The sequence below is a fragment of the Rana temporaria genome, chromosome 1, assembly GCF_905171775.1.
Source record: "Rana temporaria chromosome 1, aRanTem1.1, whole genome shotgun sequence".
NCBI lineage: Eukaryota > Metazoa > Chordata > Amphibia > Anura > Ranidae > Rana > Rana temporaria.
This window is the reverse complement of record NC_053489.1, coordinates 371,383,378-371,408,287: the sequence shown is the minus strand read 5'-3', so window position 1 is coordinate 371,408,287 and position 24,910 is coordinate 371,383,378. Positions and strand designations below refer to the sequence as shown.

At 43.8% G+C, this 24,910-nt stretch overlaps 1 protein-coding gene across 1 annotated transcript; it reads right to left on the bottom strand.

Moving 5' to 3' along the window:
• Positions 1-11,037: 11,037 nt before the first annotated feature.
• LOC120910934 lies at positions 11,038-23,328 on the bottom strand. The gene is made up of 7 exons (XM_040322504.1): positions 22,427-23,328; positions 22,172-22,267; positions 21,683-21,825; positions 18,428-18,695; positions 17,752-17,930; positions 13,113-13,171; positions 11,038-12,369 (listed from the first exon to the last, which is right to left on the bottom strand). The coding sequence occupies exons 1-7, from the start codon at positions 22,488-22,490 to the stop codon at positions 12,219-12,221; spliced, it is 960 nt and encodes a 319-aa protein (XP_040178438.1). The 5' UTR covers positions 22,491-23,328; the 3' UTR covers positions 11,038-12,218.
• Between the last annotated feature and the right edge of the window lie 1,582 nt (positions 23,329-24,910).

Sequence of the window (24,910 nt, the reverse complement as noted above, 5' to 3'; positions counted from 1 at the left end):
TTATTCACTTTGGTTTTGTGCACCTCACGTGTCTGCAGCTTATCTTTAGTATTTTATATGGTTTTAGTAATAGCGCTGTAGTACCTTTTTACATGTATCATATTTGTATGCTTGATTGCTACGATTATAGTAGTAATGTATGTATAATTGGGAACTACTAGAACTTAATAAAACTCAGATTGAAAACAAGTTAGCAAGTGAGTCCTGGGCGTCTGCCAAGTATACCAGTGTATCATCAGCATAGAGCGAGATCCGCTCCTCTATACCATTTATGGGCAATCCCCTAATAAGCGGGGAATTGCGTATTCGAACAGCAAGGGGCTCCATAGCCCGGGCAAACAGAATGGGTGACAGAGGGCAGCCCTGTCTGGTTCCCCTGGTAATCTGGAAGGCGTCCATAACCTGTGAATTAATAAGAATTCGGGCGAGTGGCATGGTATAGAGGAGTCGGATCCAGGCAACCAGTCGAGGGCCGAAGCCATACAGCTGCAAGACCCGAAACAAGTATGGCCATTCCACACTGTCAAAGGCCTTAAAGGTGTCTAGGGACACTACAATCCGAGTCAATGGACAGTCGTGTGCAAATGTCAAGTTATGGAACAGTCTGCGAATGTTCATTCTGGTCGACCTACCCGGGATGAAACCACCTTGATCACTTCCCACCAAGTGAGCAATCACCTTGTTCAGACGGTTTGCCAGGTCCTTAGCCAGAATTTTGGTATCTACATTTATAAGGGATATCGGACGATAAGAGTCACAGTTCAACGGATCTTGCCTAGGCTTAAGAAGCAAAACAATCAGCGCCTTCCTCATTGAGGGGGGAAGTACCTCCTCTTTCAACGCCTCATTATACGTCTTAAGTAAAATAGGGCCAAGAAGGTGTTGGAATTTCTTATACCATTCCACTGGAAATCTGTCTAAGCCTGGCGACTTATGAGCCGGCATCTGTGAGATTGCGAGTGAAAGTTCCTCCACAGACAGTGGCTCATCCAACCCTTCCCGAACCCGGTCCGTCAATCTAGGGAGTGATATTTGGTCAAAATAATCGTCAAGCTGCGTTTCTGAGTAGTCAGCTCAGTACACTAGGTTCAAACTACAGAGCACACAGGCAGTACACACACTACGAAGCTTTAGGTGAAAACTACAGAGCACACGGGCAGTACACACCAAGTAGCTTTAGTTGCAAACTACAGAGCACATGAGCAGTACACACCAAGTAGCTTTAGGTGCAAACTACAGAGCACACGTGCAGTACACACCAAGTAGCTTTAGGTGCAAACTACAGAGCACACGGGCAGTACACACCAAGTAGCTTTAGGTGCAAACTACAGAGCACACGTGCAGTACACACCAAGTAGCTTTAGGCGCAAACTACAGAGCACACGGGCAGTATACACCAAGTAGCTTTAGGTGCAAACTACAGAGAACACGAGCAGTACACACCAAGTAGCTTTAGGTGCAAACTAGAGAGCACACGTGCAGTACACACCAAGTAGCTTTAGGTGCAAACTACAGAGCACACGTGCAGTACACACCAAGTAGCTTTAGGTGCAAACTACAGAGCACACCTGCAGTACACACCAAGTAGCTTTAGGTGCAAACTACAGAGGACACAGGCAATACACCACGATCAACTGCCTGCCAGTAAATTAGGAAGAACTGATCTAGCTAAACTATACAGTGTATAAATATATGTACAACACCTGGGATGTATATATATATCCTCTACACACTGTGGGCCGGATTCAGATATATTGGCGCATATTTACGCCGGCGTAGCGCATCTTATTTACACTACCCCCGCCCAGTGTGGAGAGGCATGTACTGTATTCAGAAAGATATTACTCACCAAGATGCGCCCGCGTAACGTATTGTCGACGGCGTAAGGCGGTGTAAGTGTAAGTGGGCGTCATCCCATGCAAATGATGGTCCGACCGTGTCGCAGAGATACGTCGGGCGTATCTTAAACGGCACATGCGCTGTGACGACGACGGATTGTCTGCTCCTATCTGCGCATGCGCACAACTGCGCCCGGCATAACCCCTAAGATACGCCGGCCCACTGCCTATGCCCAGTGCATAAATACGCCCAGAGATGCGCCCATCAAGTGCAAAAGTACCCAAGCATTTTTTCTTACGGCTAGGACTTTTGCTTTTTGATTGTCTGCACCAGGTGAGAAGAGAAAGAGGAAGCTGAATTTCTCCCCTGTCGAGAAGGCTGTGATTTTTGAGGGCCTGGAGAAATATGGCGCTTGCCTCTATGGGGCACAGGCTGACACTACCATCAAGGTGGAGAGACAACGTATTGTCCTGGAAATCACTACCCAGGTTAATGCCCTTGGTGTTACGGCTCGGAGCACCGGGGATATTACCAAAAAATGTAATGACCTCCGGCGTCTAGTCAAGGAGAAGTTGACCAAGATGCGTAGACATGCCAGTGGCACAGGAGGAGGACCAGCCACCAACCTGACCCTCACTGCCGAGGAGATGGTCATTGCCAGGTGCCTGGATAGGGAGCTGGTGGAGGGCCTGGAGGGTTTCGATTCTGTCGATCAGCCCTTGAGGACAGGTAAGTGTGTTTTATCTTCTCTTTGGTGTGTATCATGTGTGGGGGGGCAAGGGAACAAGTGTGACAAGTGTGTGACAAGTGTGTGGGTCCACCAACATGTGAATGTTTTGTGTCATCCTCAGATGTCCAGGAGGTTGCTGGGCCGTCGTCGGCTGCTGGGCGACCAACCCCATCCCTGGCCGAGAGTGACCCCTCCTCACCTGTTGAGGAAGTGGAGGAGGAGCAGGTCACTCAATAGAACGACGGGTTTTATATTGTGGAGGAGACCCCCAGACCTGTTCCCTCCCCAACCTCCTCCCCCATCAGGGATAGCCCCTCAAGGGCCACCCCATCCATCAGAGATAGCCCCTCAAGGGCCACCCCATCCATCAGAGCTAGCCCCTCAAGGGCCACCCCATCCATCAGAGCTAGCCCCTCAAGGGCCACCCCATCCATCAGCGATAGCCCCTCAAGGGCCACCCCATCCAGCCTGCCCCAAGCCTCCTCTGCCCCAAGGAAGGCGACCCGGAAAACCAGGGGTGTACCTGAGGAACTGGAGGAGAATTTGGCAAGGGACCAGGCCCGCCAAACCCACCATATGTCAGCATTAGTGGGGGACCTGCACAAGGTGGCTCCTCTGCTCAGACCCAGGCTGCCTGTGCGATCTATGTGCAGCAGGCCCTCACCCAGCAGGAGGGTCATAATGTGGAAAACATCTCTAGCCTGCAGGACGTGAGTGCCAATTGTGCTGGCATTCTCACATGCATGGGGGATCTTCAGGCCACCACATCAGGCCTAGTGACGGAGGTGCAGAGCCTGGCAGAGGCAGTTTAGGCCAATACGGCTGCCATGCAGGTGGAGGGGAGGAGCCTGGCAGCTGCCGTACATGAGGAGGGGAGGCTGGCATGGCGCCACCAGCGCAATACCACCACCCACCAGCTGCGGATGCAGGTGGTGACTAACAACTACCTCCACTGCATTGTCCTGGCATTGGAGGGCAGCCAGGCAGCCAGGGAGAGACCGGGGGATGTCCCTCCACCAGATAACCCCCCCACCTGAGGCTCCCCACAGGCGACTGCGGAGCAGGAGCCTAGGCACTAGGCGCAGCCCACGCCAGGGCAGATGATTTTTTTTGTTGATTTTCTGTTTGTCTCACATGTTTTTTTTTGTATACTCAAATGTTGAGTTGTGACATTTATTTTGAATACTCAGGTGATGAGTTTTATTTTCTTTATAACCCCTGCACACGGGGAGTAGTGCAGGCTACAGTGTGACTGGTGTGTGAATGTAAGGGTTGTCACCCTGGCTTGTTGGGGAGATTTTATCCCCACAGCCGTGTAAATGGTGTATGAATGTTCAGCAACATGATTGGAGCCTTGTCGCGGCGTTGCTGCTCCCAAGTCCCGTGCGGTGTACTTGTGCTAATCCAATTTGATGAGGATGTGGGGTGTGTGTGCTAGGGACCACAGTGGTGTGCATGCGTGCATTCTCCTTGTGCCATGATGAATGTGTGTGTTTAACGTGAAAAGAAGCCTACCACGAGGCATCTCCTGACTGCTCTTCCCTCAGGAGACGGGGTACCCTCGGTTAGGGGGGGATTGTGTGGTTCGGGGGTCAGGTCATCATGTAGGTCAATCTCCAGGCCCTTTCTCATTGCGTAGTTGTGTAGAATGCAACATGAACCGATGATCTGGCACACAAAGTTTGGGGAATACAACAGGGTCCCCCCAGACTTATCCAGGCATCGGAAACGGAACTTCAGGAGGCCAAATGTGCATTCCACCACTCCACGGGTATGTGTGTGTGCATCATTGTATCTTCTCTCTCCTGGGGTTTGGGGATTCCGGAATGGAGTCATGAGATGGGGTCCGAGTGCATATGCAGAGTCACCTGGAAGGGAAAAGACAGGAGGATGTTAGTCGTGCATGTGCCCCTCGTGATGTCTGCATCATGGGGGGCGGACAGTCATGCCTGACACCCATGTCACTCACCAACCAGCCAGCTGTCCCCATACACATTCTGTTCAAATTCTGTTGGGATGGTGCTTTGACGATATATATGTAGCTGTCGTGGCTGGCCCCGGGGTGTTTGGCATGGACGTGCCATATGAGGCATTGGGCATCGGCTATCACCTGTACGTTGATGGAATGCCAATGCTTACGATTGCAGTATATGTGCTCTGTGTCACGGGGGGGCCATAGTGCCACATGTGTGCAATCAATGGCCCCCACGGTGCGTGGGAATCCTGCAATTCTGAAGAAATCTGCCATTGCCTTCTGCCGCAGATGCTCCTGGGTGGGTCTGATGAAGTGGTGGGACATGCGTCTGAGGATTGCGGGGACAACCTGGTGCACGCATCTGCTCATGCTGGATTGTGACATCCCAGCCACGACTCCACTTGTTCTTTGAAAAGATCCACTTGCAAGGAAATGCAGTGTTGCTGGTACCTTGACCAGTGGCTGCACTGCATGTCCGCGGTGTGTCTTGCTGGTGATGTCATCATGCAGGGTTCTAGCTAATTCCATGATGGCTTCAGGGCTAAATCTGAAGATGCGATACACCTCCAAATCACCCATGCCAAAGACGTCTATGCGCGTTCGGGAAAACCTCTCCCGTGCCCTCCTACGTGCCCGTAGACGCAGTAGTGCTATGACCACGGCTGCCCCTGGCATGTTGGCACACAGATGTGTTGTCCTGCAAGTGTTGTTGCTCAGCTCGTCTGAAATGGTGCTGCTGTAGCTGCTCTCCAGCTGACTTGAGCAAGTCTGGTGCAAAGTTACCCCGGCCAAACGTACGTTTCTGAATCGGCGTATCTCCCTCATTTGCATATTTTAATACGAAATCAATGGGAGCAGGCAGATGCGTCCAGCGTAAATATGCGCCTACGATACGCCGGTGTAAAAAAGTTGCGTCGGTCGGAGGAAGCCTATTTTACGGCGTATATCGTTTTCTGGGTACGGCGCATAGATACGACGGCGCAAATTTACACTTACGCTGCGCATCTCGAGATACGCCGGCGTAAGTGCTATCTAAATCCGGCCCTGTAACTTTAACTGACTAGCCTGCCTGCTCTATCTACCTAGAAAAAGAGACACTCTCTCTCTCTTAGACAGATCTCTAACCACCACCGCAACACACTACACAAGGCCGACCTGCAGGCGGCCTTTTATTGTGTGGGTCGTGTACTAAACCCCCTGAGCCATAATTGGCCAAAGCCACCCTGATTTTGGCCAATTATGGCTCTCCGTTTTTTGCAAGCTGTGATTGGCCAAGCATGCGGGTCATAGTGCATGCTTGGCCAATCATCAGCCATCAATGCCGCAGTGAATTATGGGCTGTGATACGCCACTTGAATTTGGCGCGAACGGCCCGTAACGTTCGTATTTCGACGAACGATCGAACATACGATGTACGTACATACGAACACGAAGCCAAACAATTCAAAGAAAACCAAATGTGAGCAAGGTCATGCTACAATCTCAGGGAGAAAGAAGTTGCTACCATTTTAAAGACCCTCGAAGACTTTTCAAACACAGTGATTTGGAACATGTGTAAGACATGAAAGCGCCTTATTCATACCTTTTTGCCACTTTCATGTCTTATTCACGTTCCAAATCACTGTTTTTGAAAAGTCTTTGAGGGTCTTTAAGATGGTAGCAACTTCTTTCTCCCTGAGCTTGTAGCATGGTCTTGTCCAGGGCTGGCCCTACCATGGGACCCGATGGTACCATTGTACCAGGCAGCACTTTCAGGGGGGCAGCAAATTTCCTGCCCGCACGCCATTCCCATTCCACCAGCTCCACTCTCCACTCCACTGTGGGGCTAATTGCTGCCTGACCGCTCCTCCCGTTCCGCTCTCTGCTCCACTGTGGGGTTAATTGCATGAATAGAGCCATAACAGGTCCTTTTTATACTCCTATATACATGTATAGAGCCATGATAGGTCCACTTTAGTTATCATGATTTAAAATAAATGATGTGGGGGCATTTTGGTGGGCGTAATTTTTTTTTTGGGGGGGGGCAGCATTTCATTCTTGGTACCAGGCAGCACAATGTCTTGGGCCGGCACTGGTCTTGTCTACGTATAGTTTTTATGGGCATTTCTGTGGTATAACTTTTTTTTGTATCATTTCAGTTATATGGTGCAATGGCATCTACTAATCATGTAGAATCTGATATTAATTTTTAAAATTACCTTATCACTTAATATCTAATATTCCCTCATATCTTCATCTTCATTTCATTGCATGTATGCATGTTTGTGAATATGTGGCTATTTTTGGACGCACATATGTGTACACACATGTATATGTATGTTCTCCATGATGTTTTATGATTGTTAGGCTCATGATTTTATTAGTCACAATTATATTTACACTGGGGTAGATTCAGGTACAGCTGCGCGCTCCTTACGGAGGCGCAGTGTACCCTTTTTACCCTGCGCCTACGCAAATTATTTGCGCTACGCTTCATTCATGAAGCAGTAGCCACGTAATTTGCGTGGGCGCTCTTCAAAAATGCCCTGCGTAAGGGCGCCTAATGTAAATGATCCCGTAGGGGGCGGGAATCATTTAAATTAGGCGCGTTTCCACGCCGAGCATTGAGCGCATGCTCCGTCGGGAAACTTTCCAGACGTGCATTGCGGTAAATGACGTCGCAGGGACGTCATTTGATTCAAAGTGAACGTGAATGGCGTCCAGCGCCATTCACGATTCACTTACGCAAACTACGTAAATTTCAAATTTCGCGACGCGGGAACGACAGGTATACGTAGCATTGGCTGCCCCTGCTAATAGCATGGGCAGCCTTACGCAAAAACCGCCGTACACAAACGACGTAAACTGCGTACGCAGGGCTCGCGTAACGTTGTGAATCGGCGTTGGTATGCAATTTGCATACTATACGCTGACCACAACGGGAACGCCACCGAGCGGCCTGCGTAAGAGTGCAGCCTAAGATATGAGGGCATAGGAGCCTTATGCCACGCATATCTTAGGCTGCAGTCGGCGTAATGAGCTCTCTGAATCAGGAGAAGTCGGGGCAAGTAAGCAATTGCGCTGCGTAACTATGGCGCAATTGCTCTTTGAATCTGGGCCATTGTATTTTGTTTTATTGTAGCCTCGGTGAAGGACACCCGAAATGCATTGGCTGTCTTAACACAATATAAATAAATTAACTTGGACTCTTTTATCTTTTGGTCTGGTGTTCTTTTTATTTATGCATGTCTTTTCACGATAACCTGCTGGAGTACCCACAGTAGGGTAGCCTTACCCGTTGTGAGCAGCCTATCCTGAGCCAGTGGTCTCTTTAAATGTTTTTCCTCTCACCATCTTGCTTAAACTCATATCAAAGCCCCAGTGTCCCTTGGATAGATACTCTTTTCTTCATTGGTGAAAAGTTGTGAGAACTGTGTTAGTGTTGAGCAATGTTTGAGATTGCCTCTAGGTTGGAAAACACCCCTAAAGTTCTAGGACTGTGACAATCCTTCTGTGGATACAAACCTCTTTATCAGTGAGACCTAGGGATGAGCTTCGTATTCGAGTCGAACTCATGTTCAACTCGAACATCGTATGTTCGATCGTTCGTCGAAATATGAACAAAACGGGTCGTTCGCGCCAAGTTCAAGTTACGTTTTACAGACCATAATTCACTGCGGCATCGCTGGCTGATGATTGGCCAAGCATGAACTATGACCCGCATGCTTGGCCAATCACAGCGCGCAAAAAACGGAGAGCCATAATTGGCCAAAGCCAGGGTGGCTTTGGCCAATTATGGCTCAGGGGGTTTAGTACACGCCCCACACTATAAAAGGCCGCCTGCAGGGCGGCCTTGTGTAGTGTGTTGCGGCAGTTAACAGAGAACAGAGAGAGACAGAGAGCGTGTCATTTTTTTCAGGTAGATAGAGCAGGCAGGCAGGCTAGTTAGTTAATGTTACAGTGTGTAGAGGATATATATATACATCCCAGGTGTTGTACATATATTTATACACTGTATAGTTTAGCTAGATCAGTTCTTCCTAATTTACTGGCAGGCAGGTGATTGTGCTATTTAAAGACATTATCACAGGCATACTATAGACACCCAGCAGGTACAGTATTTAAAGGAAATTTTCTATTTTTTTTTTATTAAAACATCATCAAAATCACTGCTCCTGATGAAGGAGCAGTGATTTTAATGATGCTTATATAAAAAAAAAAAAAAAAAAAAAATCCTTTAAATATTGTACCTGCTGGGTGTCTATAGTATGCCTGTGAAAACGTCTTTGAGAACCTGACCCTTGCCCGAGGTAACACAATGGAAAAAAAGTTTTAAAAACGGTTGTTTTTTCAGGAGTCGACCGTTGTTAAAAAAAATATTTTATTGATACATGTTCCCTGGGGCAAGACCCGGTTTCTCAAAGACGTTTTCACAGGCATACTATAGACACCCAGCAGGTACAATATTTAAAGGATTTTTTTTTTTTTTTTTTAAGCATCATTAAAATCACTGCTTCTGAAAAAACTACTGGGGTAGATTCGGTACATTTGCCCATTTCTTACAGAGGCGCAGCGCACCGTTTTGCCGCTGCGCCTCCGTAAATTTCCTGTGATACGCTTGATTCACGGAGCAGTAGCTCCGTAAATTGCGTGGGCGCTCCTGAAAAATGCCCGGCGTAAGAGCGCGCAATTTAAATGATCCCGTAGTGGGCGTGGATCATTTAAATTAGGCGCGTTCCCGCGCCGAACGTAGTGCGCATGCTCCGACGTGCATTGCGGTAAATGACGTCGCAAGGACGTCATTTGCTTCAAAGTGAACGTGAATGGCGTCCAGCGCCATTCACGATTCACTTACGCAAACAACATAAAGTTTTGAAAACGCGACGCGGGAACGACGGGTATACGTAGCATTGGTTGCCCCTGTATAGCAGGGGCAGCCTTACGCAAAAACCGACGTACGCAAACGACGTAAACTGCGTACGCAGGGCGCGCGTACGGTTGTGAATCGGTGTTAGTATGCAATTTGCATACTCTACGCTAACCACTACGGGAACGCCACCCAGCGGCCTGCGTAAGAATGCAGCCTAAGATATGACGGCATAAGAGCCTTATGCCAGGCATATCTTAGGCTGCAGTCGGCGTATCGAGGTTCCTGAATCAGGAGCATTCGATATGCCGGCGCAAGTAAGCAATTGCGCTGCGTAACTATGGTTACGCAGACGCAATTGCTTTTTGAATCTACCCCACTGTTTTTAAAACTTTTTTCCATTGATACATGCTCTCTGGGGCAAGACCCGGATTCTCAAAGACGTTTTACGACAATAACTTGCATATTAGGCTTTAAAATTAGTCAATGGGGTTCTAAATGTTCGCACGAACATTTGGTCCGTTTGAAGGTTCTGGTGCGAACTGAACGGGGGGGGGGGGGGATTTTGTTCGGCTCATCCCTAGTGAGACCCTGTTATGCTATTTTGCTAAGAAAAGGCAGACTTCATATTATGTCATTGAGCTGAAGACAAGCCATTTCCATTTGCTGCTAAAAGCATTGGCCCAGATTCAAGTAGAATTGCGCGATATTTGCGGGGGAGCAGGGCAATGATTTTGCCCTGCGCCCCCGCAAATATTTTGCGCTGCCCTCGATTCACGGAGCAGTAGCTCCGTGAATTGCGAGGGCGCGCCGGCAAATTTGCCCGGCGTAAGCGCGCGCAAGTTAAATGATCCCGCCGGGGGCGGGAATCATTTAAATTAGGCACGCTCCCGCGCCGAGCGTACAGCGCATGCTCCGTCGGGAAACTTTCCCGATGTGCATTGCGGCAAATGACGTCGCAAGGACGTCATTTGCTTCTAAGTGAACGTGAATGGCGTCCAGCGCCATTCACGTTTCACTTACGCAAACGCCGTGAAATTCAAATTTCACGGCGCGGGAAGGCCGGCTATACTTTAGCATTGGCTGCCCCTACTATTAGAAGGGGCAGCCTTGCGCTAAAAGTAGCCGTACGGAAACTCCGTACCTGGCTTGCGCGGGGCCCGCGCAAGCTTGTGAATCAGTGGTAGTATGCAATTTGCATACTACACGCTGATAAACAATGGGAGCGCCCCCTAGCGGCCACCGCAAGAATGCAGCCTAAAATCTGCGAGGCATAAGAGCCTTATGCCGCGCAGATTTTAGCCTGCAGTCGGTGTAACGAGGTTCTTGAATCAGGAGCACTCGTTACACCGGAGCAAGTAAGCACTTGCGCTGCGTAACCTATGGTTGCGCGGGCGCAAGTGCTTCTTGAATCTGGGCCATTGTTGTGTTGCCTGTGTGGAAAATTAAGACTTTTTGTGGCTATACAGCTGCTCTGGTGAAACCTGAACTGACCTTCTAAACGTTACAATATATTCACTCTAATTAGTGTTTTGTCATTTAAATTTTTTCCTGTTATATAGTAAGAAAAATATATATAAAATAACAATACAACATACAAATTCAGAAATATACCAACACATCTTTTAGTTCTTCTGGATCCTCATGTTCTAGAGATGTATAGTACTTAAAGAAAAAAAAAAAACCAACTCTGACTCCAAAATATTTGCACTGTACAGAGATTTAATTTTGAAAATGTAAAACTATATACAAATATTGACTGTCCAAAATATTGATCGCTAAGAATATGAAACTGTAAAGAAACCACAGTTTATATGATTTCTAGGTAAGGTTATTAATTTGGATTGCTTGATTTTCAATTCTAGACTAGACTAGAGCAGTCTTTTAAGGGGTTTATGATCATAACAATGCTCCTCTCTGGGATATTTTTTCAAACTAGTCCCGAAAACTCTGCATAGTGTAGGTACTTGTTCAGAAGTGCTATAATTTAGAGCAAAAGAGGGTGGTTATTCATAACTCTGGGCACTAATATAGTGCTACATAAAAGAAAAAGTTGCATTACAATTTAATTTGAGTTCCTCACTGGGACTGTTACAAAATAAATGTGCAGGGAAGGGTTAAAGCTCTTGATTTTTTTTTTTAATTATCTCTTTCTCTGTACTTGTTTTTCCTGTTGGAGATTTCCATCCATTTCCTGCATGATTACTCATGAGTCACTACACTTAACAATAAACTTGGCTAAAGTTGGACAGATGTCTTCTTGTGATAGGGGTTTGAGAGTGATATATTGTCCAAATCTCAAATTCTGGAGCAGGACTTGGAACTTATCTCTTTTTTGATAGACAGGACTGCTCATATTCACATGGGTATTCATAATTACCCAGATCTTTGATTTGCTTTGCATTACATCAATTAGTATTATGTCTAATTTAGGCAGGACTGTGCCTATTATGGACACCCAGGTATAGTCATGGATGGGTACATCTCTACTGAGAATGCTGTCTTTGCTATATCATGCAGTTATAAAATGTTCTGTAAACTTTGACATACGTTGCAATGTTGTACACATGGTGAAAGGGTTGTTACTTTAACAAAGATGAAAAGTAAAAGATATCGCACAGATTTTTTGAAACAGCCAAATCTTAATAAGTTATGCTCACATCTCTCATATTTCTTTCAATTATTACACCCCATATGGTCAATCTAAGTTAGTATTTCATTAATCTTGTTACTGAGAACATTGTGTACTATTGATAGCATAACTGAGTTTTATAAGGGAATTGTGAATTCATATCCTCTTTCAAAATGAGTCCTTTAAAATATCAGTTTTATGTCTGACATTTGCAGGTCTTAATTGCAAGTACTGCACGTATATGTCCATTTCTGCTCCTGAAGTTATGTGTTTCATATTCCTGGGGCATACATCCATTGTCTGCACCTTCAGCCCATACTAGGCAATGATGCATGTTACGATAGTCCCTGAAAATATAATACATTGACTTGTTAGGTAACTACATTACTTGCAGGATAATTTGGCTTTCCAAAAAGTTTCACGCAGAGTGATTTAGTGTAATAATGCAAAAGGTTTTCCAAACACTTCATTCAATTAAAAATATATAACTGGAGGTCTCTTTGTCATTGTACAAAAAAAAGAGGCCGCCGCTCAATATAGCCTGAGAAGAGCAAACAACATCCAATCAGCATTACCAAACATTTATAGCAGTGAAAACTGCTCTCTATAATAAATTCCTAAAATGCTTGGCAGCAGACTCATGGACCTGACATCAGCAGTAACCTGCCATGACCTAGTATGCTTCTATTCTATGGTAAAAAAAACATACCCTGTCATTGGCAAATTGTAAATATGCTCTCATACTACCAGGATACACACATCAGAGATGGGAATGCGTGCCCCAGTGAATAATTTAACCTTCACTGCTATGATGTGGAACCAGCTAACACACATCCTAGCCCACCTATAATACAGGTTTCCACCTGTATAGAAACATTTGGCTTGCACTTCCTTATTTTACAGGATCTTGTAATTCGACTCTGACATTCAATGTAATATATTTTCTTTATGTACAATGTAATCGTCAGGTCATTCTACTTTATGTTGTGCCTGTTTAATTTTGGAATTTTCATCCTAATATTGGTGTGTTTCTGTTCACACCTGTCAAAGAAGTTCTAAGCTGGTTAGAAAGAAAAGTTAAACCATTTACCTAAGCAGACAATGATTTCCTGTTGAACAGCTTCCTATGCAACGTCCCACATCAATTTCCTAGCAGATTGAAAAACAGATAAATACAAAGAACACTTCCTTATCCCCTATTCACATTCCTAAATGGTAACAAAAGGAGACACTAGTTTGCATAACAACAAATGTGCACGGCAAGATTTAAAATGGCAGGCTGTGGCTTTGTCTCATTGTATAACAATTAACCAGCTTAACTTTGTATTCAACGTGTTAATGAAAAGTCCTTTAAAGTCCTTTAATAATACAAACTTTCAATAAAAACTAAAAAGAGAAAAAGAAAACAAAATAATTGCCAATGACCTTCATTTATACCATTTACCTCTTATGCATATTTTAATATACAGCTAGTTATAATTTTGGTGTTCAGTATTTATAAATACACTAATGTGCCAATTTGCTATCTACAGTACATACAATTAATGTATTTATGACATTTTAGATGGCTTTATAAAAAAAAAAAAAGTTTCGTTAGTCTTGTAGCTTTACATAAAGATAAGGGCCCGCATTCACAAAGACTTACGCCGACGTATCTAATGATACGCCGCGTAAGTCCACGGATGCGCCGTCGTATCTATGGGCCAGATTCACAGCGGAGATACGACGGAGTATCTCAGATACTCTGTCGTATCTCTCAGAGTATCTATGCGACTGATTCATAGAACCAGTTACGCATAGATATCCCTAAGATCCGACAGGTATAATTGTTTTACACTGTCGGATCTTAGGATGCAGTACCACGGCCGCCGCTGGGGGGAGTTTGCGTCGTAAACCAGCGTCGGGTATGCAAATTAGGAGTTACGGCGATCCACAACGGATTTTCGCGTCCGCTAGTCTAGTTTCCCGCCGTAAAGTTAGTCGTCGTTTTGGGTGCCTTAACTTTACACAGCAAATGTATTGCTGTATAAAGTATGGCCTTCGTTCCCGCGTCGAAATTTAAAATTTCACGTCGTTTGCGTAAGACGTCCGGGAATACGGAAGTACGCTACGCACGTCGCCGATCGAAAAAATTACGTCAGTTCGCGCAAAGCACGGCGGGAATTTCAAAACGGAGCATGCGCAGTAGGTCCGGCGCGGGAGCGCGCCTAATTTAAATGGCACACGCCCCTTTAAATTACGCGGGCTTACGCCGGAGGCCGCCAGCGTAGGTTTTCATTGCAAGTGCTTTGTGAATCAGGCACTTGCGATGAAAACTTGCGGCGGTGTAACGTATCTACGATACGTTACGCCGCCGCACTTCTACGTGAATCTGGCCCTATGTGCCTAATTCACAGTACAAGATACGCCTGAATTTTTACTTTCTACGACCGACGTAAGTCTCCTACTCCGTTGTATCTTGGGTGCATATTTACACTGGCCGCTAGGGGCGCTTCCATTGATTTACGCGTCGAATATGTAAATGAGCGAGATACGCCAAATCACGAATGTACTTGCGCCCGTTGCAGTAAGCTACGCCGTTTACGTAAGGAGTACGTCCGGCGTAAAGATAAACCACCAAAAAGCTGGTCTAAGTATGTTAGGGTATGGACGTCGGAACTGCCGTTGGATTTTACGTCGTTTGCGTAAGTCGTACGTGAATGAGGACTGGGCGTAGGTTACGTTCACGTCGTTGCCATTGAGCCGTCGTATCTTAGGGCGTAAATTCTTTGTGATTCTGAGCATGCGCCGTTCGTTCGGCGCTTCATTTACATGGGGTCACGATTCATTTTAATACAGCACGCCCACTACCTGCCTACTTTGAATTAGGCGGGCTTACGCCGGCCCACTTACGCTACGCCGCCGTAACTTAGGGAGCACTTTGTGAATACTGGCCTTGCCTCTCTATGTTACGTTGGCGTAGCGCATATGAGCTGCGCTACGCCCACTCAAATATACGCCGCTCTACCTGAATCCGGCTAAAGGTTTTTATTGTCTTTGTTCCCAGTACAGAAATGTTCCACTATTTCCTGTCACAGAGACATCAGAAATTGAATAGAAATCTTTCAAAAGTGTGAGAAACTCCTCTTAGTTGTCATTAAAATACATATCAGCTTTGAAAGATTCCCCTTCGTCTCCTATTTCAGCTACAACTGTAAAGTAGTAGATTTAACATAGTTCAATGCCCCAGTGACAACGGTTCGCTAGGACAAACAGAAGAGGTGAATCTCCTCAGTGGGGATACATATAGCAATACAATTTTTGCAGAAGTTCTAGCTCTCCCTACTCTAGCCAAAGCTACAAAAAGGTTTTAGCCAGAGATATACTTTAATGTTAATAGCTCAGATAATGCATCATAATGTGTTAAGGACTATATATAAAAATGGAACGGGGAACTGAGCTAAGGACACAATTTTTTTGTTTGCATTTTTCAGTAAAGCCTGCACACTGTTTTATTCAAACTTCTTAAAGTGGTTATAAACTCAACATTAGCACTTTGATTAAATATTATTTTAATGCAACAATGTACATTGTGCTCTTTTTACAATATGTCTAACCTTTGCCATTCTGTTGAAACCGAGCCAGAATCACTTTCATGACATCAGTGGCGCATGCGCAACTTTGTAGCTATTTACGGCATGAGGTGTGTGCCGTCAGTTTTTTCCAGCCGATGCCGTTCCTCTGTCTTCTACTATCTGTGGCATTGCATAGCAATCCTGCAAGAGTAAAGCCCTGTGCCCTGCTTTCTGAAACCCCCCCATGTGACTTGCTATGTCCCATGGGAGTGTAAACCTCAGCATCGATCACCGAGGACAGAATGCAATGTGCTAAAACTACACCAAAACAGCAAATATCCCACAATATTATATTTCTTTTCACTTTTATTAGTGCATCTGTTCAGAAAACAGGTACATGTGTGTAAATTGTAGACATGACGGACGTCTTTGCCATACTAATTCTAGAATGAAAATGAGGCTTGGTTATCACGCAATGCGCATATGCAAGATTCCGGACATTACCACAACAAAGGGCAGAAGCTTTACAGTGCACAGATGCGGAAGACAGAAGTAAAAATGCCGCTGGCTTCGGACCAGAGGCATGGAAGCAAAAATAAGCTGCTAAAAAGTAAGAAGGGACTAAGGAGGTTTATTTATAAGATGGGATGATTTAAAAAGCTTTTGTGAAGTGGCTCTATTTATTTCAGGCGGCACTGGTGGGCATCAATAAAGTGGCACTGGTGGGCACTGATGGGTGGCAATGATGGGCACTGGTGGGCACTGGCAGGTGGCATTGGCAGGGGGCACTGGCAGATGGTACTGGTGGGCACTGATGAGGCAGCTGTGCCTCTTCCTCTTCGGGACCGATGTCCCTTGGACAAAAGCTGGTGATTGTCTTTTTTTTCTCCTCACGCTATCAGCGTGAGGAGAAAAAAAAACAATTTCTGAGCTTTTGTTTACATCACGTGATCAACTGTCATTGGCTGACAGCTGATCACGTGGTAAGGGGCCAGGACTGGCCCCTTATTTGGATCTGTGATCACCCTAGTCTCAGTGACTCGTGATCACAGCGTGCAAAGGAGAGGATGGCCCAGATTCACATACCTGGGCGCATAGTTATGCCGGCGTAGCGTATGGAATATACGCTACGCCGACGTAGTGTAGAGCGGCGAGCACAGTATTCTCAAAATACTTGCTCCCAAAGTTGCACCGGTGTAACTTAAATCCGTCGGCGTAAGCCCGCCTAATTCAAAGTAGGTGGAGTGTGGGCGTGATGCATGTAAATGAAGCGTGACCCCATGCAAATGAAGGGCCAAACGAACGGCGCATGCGCCGTCCCATGGACGCTTCCCAGTGCGCATGCTCAGAATAACATCAGACCTAACGCCTAAGATACGTCAAATCACTGAACGTAACCTACGCCCAGCCCCATTCACATACTACTACGTAAATGACATAAAATACGACGGCTGTTCCGTCGTCCATACCTTTCCAAGGGATGCGCCTCCTATAGGTGGAATAACTTTACACCTTACGTAAACGGCGTATACTACTGCGACGGGCGCAAGTACGTTCGTGAATCGGCGTATCTCGGTCATTTGCATATTCAACGCGTAAATCAATGGAAGCGCCCCTTGCGGCCAGCGTAAATATGTGCCCAGGCTCTGACGGCGTAGGGAACTTACATCGGTCGGATGAAGCCACATTTCAGGCGTATCTTGCATTAAGAGTCCGGCGTATAGATACGACGGCAATTCTATGCACTTACGCGGCGTATATAAAGATACGTCGCCGTAAGTACTTTGAGAATCCGGGCCGATGTCTATTGACGGCCTCCCGGCAAAGTACAGTCAGTTTTTGGTACAGTCATTTAATAATTTGGGGTGGACCTGCACAAAGTATGCCAAGAATACTGGAAACTGCTATCAGTTTCAGGAATGATGAACTCTAAAATTGTAACCTGGCCCATATGCGTACAGAACAAAAGTGGCAAACTTGTAGTTCTGCAAAGAAAGTAGTGTTGCGCAAAAAAAATAGCAGTCAAAGCAGTTTGCACTTTTACAGTTAGAACTTTACATTTGAAATACTATATATTTTTTAAGTAATAGTGGAGTATTTACCAGGAAAGAGTTACAAATTATACTAACTAAATCAGCACTTTCAAAATAGCATGTTACCACTTTTAAATCTTACCTTTAGCAATTCTTCAACAACACCTTTGTGATTTTGAACAATCTCATAGTAGTATTCCAAATAGGAGACCCTATAACAATTCTCTTTCATATCACAAGTTTCCACTGTCTGAACAACTTCTGCTCCATTTGGATTTTCAATAATTACTGTGCCGAATTTGGTTGGAGCACACCAAAATCCTGTAAAGTATTAGACCATGAAACATTTATTTGATATAATATTAGCCCTGGAAGCCAAAACACATTATTTTCCTGTAACTACATATTTAAGCTTACTTCATACTTGTATATAGCAGCTGGGTTAAATAACTAGGCACAGACATACTATAAATAGATTGCTTTGTGTAATGTCTGATGACTACATCATGCATTAAACATGAATATATTATACATATATACATTAAATACAATACATACATATTCTATGTTTTGCTTCTCTCCAATGCAAATTATTGTTCATGAATACACATCATATTGCCAATAGTATTTAAAAAACAAACAGGAGTAAGCAAATTAATCCAATAATCAGACAAAACTGTCAAATTCAACAAATTAAATCTTTCTTTATGAATCCCACATTCTCTATTCCCCTGTGTGTGTTTTTGTTCACATATTTTGGGCCTATAAAAAATAATACTCTTTTACAATTTACTTTTTTGATTTTTAATTTACGGTACCTGTAGAAACATCAGGACTGGAACATTTCCCAACATCAACTGTAGACTCAAAGGGGGTGTCTGGGAAGAAGGTTTTCAGAAATGGCATTCGGATGCACTCCTGTGGAATAGAAGTGCATTGACAGTCCTCAATGACTGCAATTTCTTGAATTCCCTGGAACAAAAGAACTCTCTCTATAGTGACCTTTGTGGGTTGGCAGCTTGATTGACTGGGACATGAAGGCTCTGAACTAGATGGAGAAGGTATATCTGGAACCCTCTCTCTTAACTGCAAAATAAAAACAAATCTATTAGAGAAGGTGTAATTTCTCATGTGCTTAAATGAAAAGCTACAACTTGTTAAGGCCTTAAAAAGGTGTATGATCCTTACATTTTGCAATAAAACACAGTGGGGGTTAATTACGAAAGGCAAATCCACTTTGCACTACAAGTGCAAACTACACTTGAAAGTGCACTGAAATTGCACTTGGAAGTGCAGTCGCTGTAGATCCGAGGGGGGCATGCAAGGAAAAAAAAAACAGCAGTTTAGCTTGCACGTGATTGGATGATAAAATCAGCAGAGCTTCCCCTCATTTCAGATTTAGCCCTCAGATTTACAGAGACTGCACTTCCAAGTGCACTTTCAGTGCCATTTCAAGTGCACTTTGCACTTGTAACAAGAAAAACAAAAAAACTGCGCTACAACACAAAAAGATCACCAAGGCAGCAGCTAACGTGTGAAGTACACAAATAAACATAAAAGACAAAAAGCCGCGCCAAGAATAGATTAATAAAGTCCACTATTAGTAGATTAGAAACGATGGATAAAGTCTATGGTTTTTAAAGCAGAGGCAGGGTGGCACTCAATGATACAAAGACACTTGTTCCATATAGTGTGGCAAAACGATGTAATGATGGATGTAATTCCTCCAACACCCAGTGACATGCATGCAGTTTGTGAAATCCTCCACCTGAAAAACAAAGCCTCTTACCAGACGGTAAGAACTCAAAGCGGATGGCTTTAGCCCAGCCTCTGCCTTTAATTTCTCCAGGGATCACAGATCAGGAGTCCGCAGTGTCACAATCAAAAGATCACAGTCGCTCCATAGGAGGAAATGTATAAAAAAAGACGCATATAGCGTAATACAGTACAGTACCAAGATTTATTAAAACAGTAGTCTACTTACATCAATGTTGTTTAAAACAGTCATGTGTTAAAAATTGAACAAGCCGGCCGGCAAACAGGAGCCCTTCCTCCCGAGCGTGGTGACGTCACTGACGTAGCCTACGTCAGTGACGTCACCACGCTCGGGAGGAAGGGCTCCTGTTTGCCGGCCGGCTTGTTCAATTTTTAACACATGACTGTTTTAAACAACATTGATGTAAGTAGACTACTGTTTTAATAAATCTTGGTACTGTACTGTATTACGCTATATGCGTCTTTTTTTATACATTTCCTCCTATGGAGCGACTGTGATCTTTTGATTGTGACACTGCGGACTCCTGATCTGTGATCCCTGGAGAAATTAAAGGCCGAGGCTGGGCTAAAGCCATCCGCTTTGAGTTCTTACCGTCTGGTAAGAGGCTTTGTTTTTCAGGTGGAGGATTTCACAAACTGCATGCATGTCACTGGGTGTTGGAGGAATTACATCCATCATTACATCGTTTTGCCACACTATATGGAACAAGTGTCTTTGTATCATTGAGTGCCACCCTGCCTCTGCTTTAAAAACCATAGACTTTATCCATCGTTTCTAATCTACTAATAGTGGACTTTATTAATCTATTCTTGGCGCGGCTTTTTGTCTTTTATACTTTGCACTTGTAGTTTGCACTTGGATTTGCCTTTCGTAAATAACCCCCAGGGCCGGATTCAGGTAGCCCAGCGTAATGATGTGCGGGCATAACGTATCTCCGATACGTTACGCCCCCATAAATTAGGGCGCAAGTTCCGTATTCATAAAGAATTCATATGGGGATGATGTGGGCGTGTTTTATTTAAATTAATGGCGACCCCGCATATTTTATATTTTTTTTACGAACGGCGCATGCGCCGTTCGTGAAAGAATCCCAGTGCGCATGCTCGAAATTCCGCCGCAAATCGTCATTGCTTTCGACGTGAACATAAATTACGTCCAGCCCTATTCGCGAACAACTTACGCAAACGACGTAAAAAATTCAAAATTCGAAGCGGGAACGACGTCCATACTTAACATTGCGTACGCCTCATAAGAGCAGGAGCAACCTTACGCCGAAAAAGCCTAACGTAAACGACGTAAAAAAAAAGCGCCAGGCGTACGTAAATTTGTGAATCGGCGTATCTAGGTCATTTGCATATTCTACGCCGAAAACGATGGAAGCGCCACCTAGTGGCCAGCGTAAATATGCACCCTAAGATACGACGGTGTAAGAGACTTACGCCAGTCGGATCTTAGGCTAATGTCGGCGTATCTTGCTTTCTGAATACAGAAAGAAGATACGCCGGCGCAGCTTTGAATTTACGCGGCGTATCTATATATAAGCCGGCGTAAATCCTTGCTGAATCCGGCCCCCAGTGTGTTCAAGACTACAATTAAATGTTTTAGCATAATATTGTCTATAAGCAGTAAGTTCCCTACCAAACTTTTTTTGCTGTGTGCACTGGAATGGTGCTGTCTCCAGCAGCTTGAACCTGCTTATGCAGTGAACAATTCATAGTTGCTCTTAGTGCAGAGCACTCTAATTGGTCAATGACCATATAGCAAAGCAGTATAATAAAAAATATTGTTACAAGCATTGGGTTGATTCTAGGAATGGTAAACATGTCAAATTATGTAGTAGAGTAGTAAATAAATGAATTACTCAAAGGCAGGAATTTGGTCATTTGGCACCCTCATAATTAAAACAAACAGGAGAGTAGGTTTATTGTTGTATTTTTGGGCAGCAAAATGGTTTGCATTTTTATTTCACAGAAATTTAATATTTTTTTAAATGTTTTTTTTTTCTAAAAAATAATAATGTAATATGTTATTATATTAAATATTGTGCCACACAAATCCCAAAACAGTGCAATTTTTGCTTTAAAACGCCAAGCAGTTACAAACCTATTAGCAATTGAATCTACCCAAATCAAAATGGAAAAAATTCATCCAAAGTTATTAAACGATTAAAAAATGTACAAAAGTCATTAGAATGCAAAGCTCAACACTTTACAAAAGATAATACAGAATAATTAAAATAATAATAGAAATATAAAAATATAATATTTAAACAATGAAAATGAAACCACTCACTAACCTTTTTATTTTTCAGGAAATCTAGCATTGAAGAGTGCTTTGGAAGTCCGGAAAATACAGAATTGTAAGTGTTCATTCTTTGAGGGACCCCACAATGAGACCTACACAGGCCAACATCCACACTTACGGGACTGCCAGAGATGTCTATAAGAAATAAAATATGTCTTTATAGCAAATTGTTGTCCACAACTCTATCAATACAGCTAGAATACAATGTTTTATTTTATTTGACAGGTCTGCCGATATATGTTATCTTTTCAGATTTTCAGACCCTTTTGCCATAGACAAAACCTACTGGCCCTATTTATTTTGTGGAAATATGTTTACTGGAAATTTTCTCACATATTAACAAATTTGTTTCAAAATTTAGAGTACCAGTACGCAAACATGTATACTCACAAACAATACTAGACAGAATGCCACTGTGTGGAAGCCTGACACAATCCATTATCAAGAGTGTATGGACTAATGAAATAAATAGGGAATTTACCTGGCCCAATGTAAACAAAGTTGCTCTGTCTTTTACAGCATTCTCGTTCTGCAAACAGATTTCTCCTGTTGTTCTGTCTGTTTGCTATCCCATCATCTGTAATATGGTAGGTAATGGTACATTGAATATTATACAGCAAAGAAATACACATTTTGGACACACTATTAATCAACTACTACAAAATATATTTTTTGTGGTTGTTATTAATAACGTATCTGATTAAAAGTAAGGTAAAATAATTGACAAGGTACTTACAAGCTAAACAGGGGAAGCAAAACACGCTGAAGAGGATCATAACCATCAGCACTGAATTTTCCATGTCTAGTGCCTACCCTTGCCTCTAAATGACTGTTTGGGTTCCAAAACTTCTATCGCAGACTTTAAATCCTTAGGGAGACATGGTTTATATGTATATTGGTGCCAAACCTACAATAAGATGCTGATCAGCTTGTAATCTTAATAGAACACAAAAGTGGTGCCAAAACCCTTGATCTAATTGAATTTCCCCACTTAAAGGTCCCTGAAACAGTGGTTAAGATGCACTTCAAAGGCATGTTTCAAACAGCAAATTACCCCCTAAGCTTGGCTCATCTTTTGGTTTTATTTGCTTGCTCAGCTTGAGGTGTTAGCTCTAAATACTTGCACTAGCCAAATGAAGCCTTAATTAGCTTTGACTCCACTTCTTTTAAGAAGAAAAAGAAAACAATTAGATATTCATCTATCTCACATGTCTGTTATCTGTGGTTAAAAAAAGTTTTTGCTGCTTAAATGTTTAAACTTAAGTTTCGTAATAAACTGACTTTGACGCATCTTTATTCTATCTCCAGTAATTTGAATAGCTCCATAGCAGAAACAAATGAAGTACAGTTTGTACATATCCTGCTCCTGCTTAAACCCAGCTTTAAATACTCACACATTTTTATATTCACCCTTTTTAAAGAGTAGAACATGTTTCCCTGTAATTTGAATTTAGATGTTTGGTTTAATATATTCCATTTTAATACACATTTCCACATTTTCCCACAGAGTGGCAATGAATTAAAACTCTTGTTGGGTTCTTATCATCACAACCTGTCCTGCTGACAACAGATTCACCAGATGGAAAGTAAGGGAAAATCTGCAACCAGGACACAGAAATAAATAAAAATCGAACTGACAGCAGCACTTTTGTTGCCAGCGGTTCAGACATTAATTACTGTGTGTTGCGTTATTTTGAGGGGACAGCAAATTAACACCATTCTGCAAGCTGTACACACTACTTTACATTGTAGCAAAGTGTAATTTCTTAAGTGTTGAATAAAATATTACAGCGCACACATGCAAAAATTACATTTACCTCCTGCAAAGCTATTTAAAACACCTGAATATTTTAAAAAAATATGGGGATTTAGTCACACCACATGGCAATATGGTGCTTAAACCCACTTACTGCGTAAAAGTACCCCATTATCAGTGGGTCCTACGCTATCCATAGAATTGAAGATCCTGCTTCTCTAAACCATGGGAGAAATACACTCCACTATACGGGAGAACTAAAGGACTCTTCCTAAAGCAGAGTTGGACACTAAAAGGAGGAAATTATGGGGGGGTGGGATTCTCCAGCCCAAAGGGATTTGGTCAGAATCCATACAATGGACAAACAAAGGTTTGGGGGGCACACTCTAAAAGATGCATTAAAGATGGTGCAGCCATAAGACCATACAAACAGAACAAAATATTGCAGCGCACACATGCAAAAATGACATTTCCCTCTTGCAAGGCTATTTAAAACACCCGAACATTTTAAAAAAAAAATACGGGAATTTAGGCACACCATATGGCTATATGGTGCTTAAGCCCACTTACTGCGTTAAAGTACCCCATTATCAGTGGGTCTTATGCGATCAATAGAGTGGAAAATCCTGCTTCTCTAAACCATGGGAGAAATACACTCTATATAGGAGCCCTAAAGCCCCCCACCAAAAACTCCAGTTCATGGCTGAAAGCACTAATCGGGAGCCGATCGGCAGACCTTTTTCTGCTGATCGGGCAGTACACATAGGGGCAAATGTCGGACAGTTTCTAATGCACATTCCACCCTTGTGTACTAGGTTTTAGACATATAAATACAGCCAGAGTAAGCAAACATTCTACATGTTCTACCTACTACTGTATAGTATACAAAGAAAGCATGTAAAAGTACATGAAATGAAAAATTCAACACAGTTTTAAAAAGGATGACAAGAAAGGGCCAACCTTCAGACCATACAGCTGCAAAGCTTAAAAGATTATAAAAATTCAACATAGTCCCTGTGTCGATAGGGTGAGAAGCCTAAGGCCCCGTACACACGAGAGGATCCATCCGCTGGAATTGATCCGCGGACCGGCTCCAGCGGATAGATCCCCTGGTGTGTACAATCCAGCGGATCTGTTTCCGCGGATTTTTATCCCCTGGGATGGATTTCAAGCGGATAATAATTTGAAGACATGCTTTAAAATCTATCCGCTTGAATCCATCCCAACGGATTGATCCGCTGGTCTGTACAGACTCACCGGATCAATCCGTCCGAATGGATCCCCCGCATGCGTCGTAATGATTCGATGCATGCGTGTAATTCCTTATATGACAGCGTCGTGCACGTCGCCGCGTCATCATCGCGGCGACGGCGCGACACGTCATCGCGATGGGATTTCGGCGCGGATTTCGATCCGATGGTGAGTACACTCCATCGGATCCAAATCCGCGGAAATCCTCGAGAG

Bases quoted from the DNA above. Each gene is read 5' to 3' on its own strand.
- LOC120910934 (XM_040322504.1), bottom strand. From the start codon at position 22,490: ATGGAAAATTCAGTGCTGATGGTTATGATCCTCTTCAGCGTGTTTTGC. The intron at 21,826-22,171 runs GTAAATTCCCTA...TATTTCTTATAG, and splicing joins CTTTGTTTACATTGGGCCAG to ACATCTCTGGCAGTCCCGTA. The intron at 18,696-21,682 runs GTTAGTGAGTGG...TTTATTTTGCAG, and splicing joins ATTTCCTGAAAAATAAAAAG to TTAAGAGAGAGGGTTCCAGA.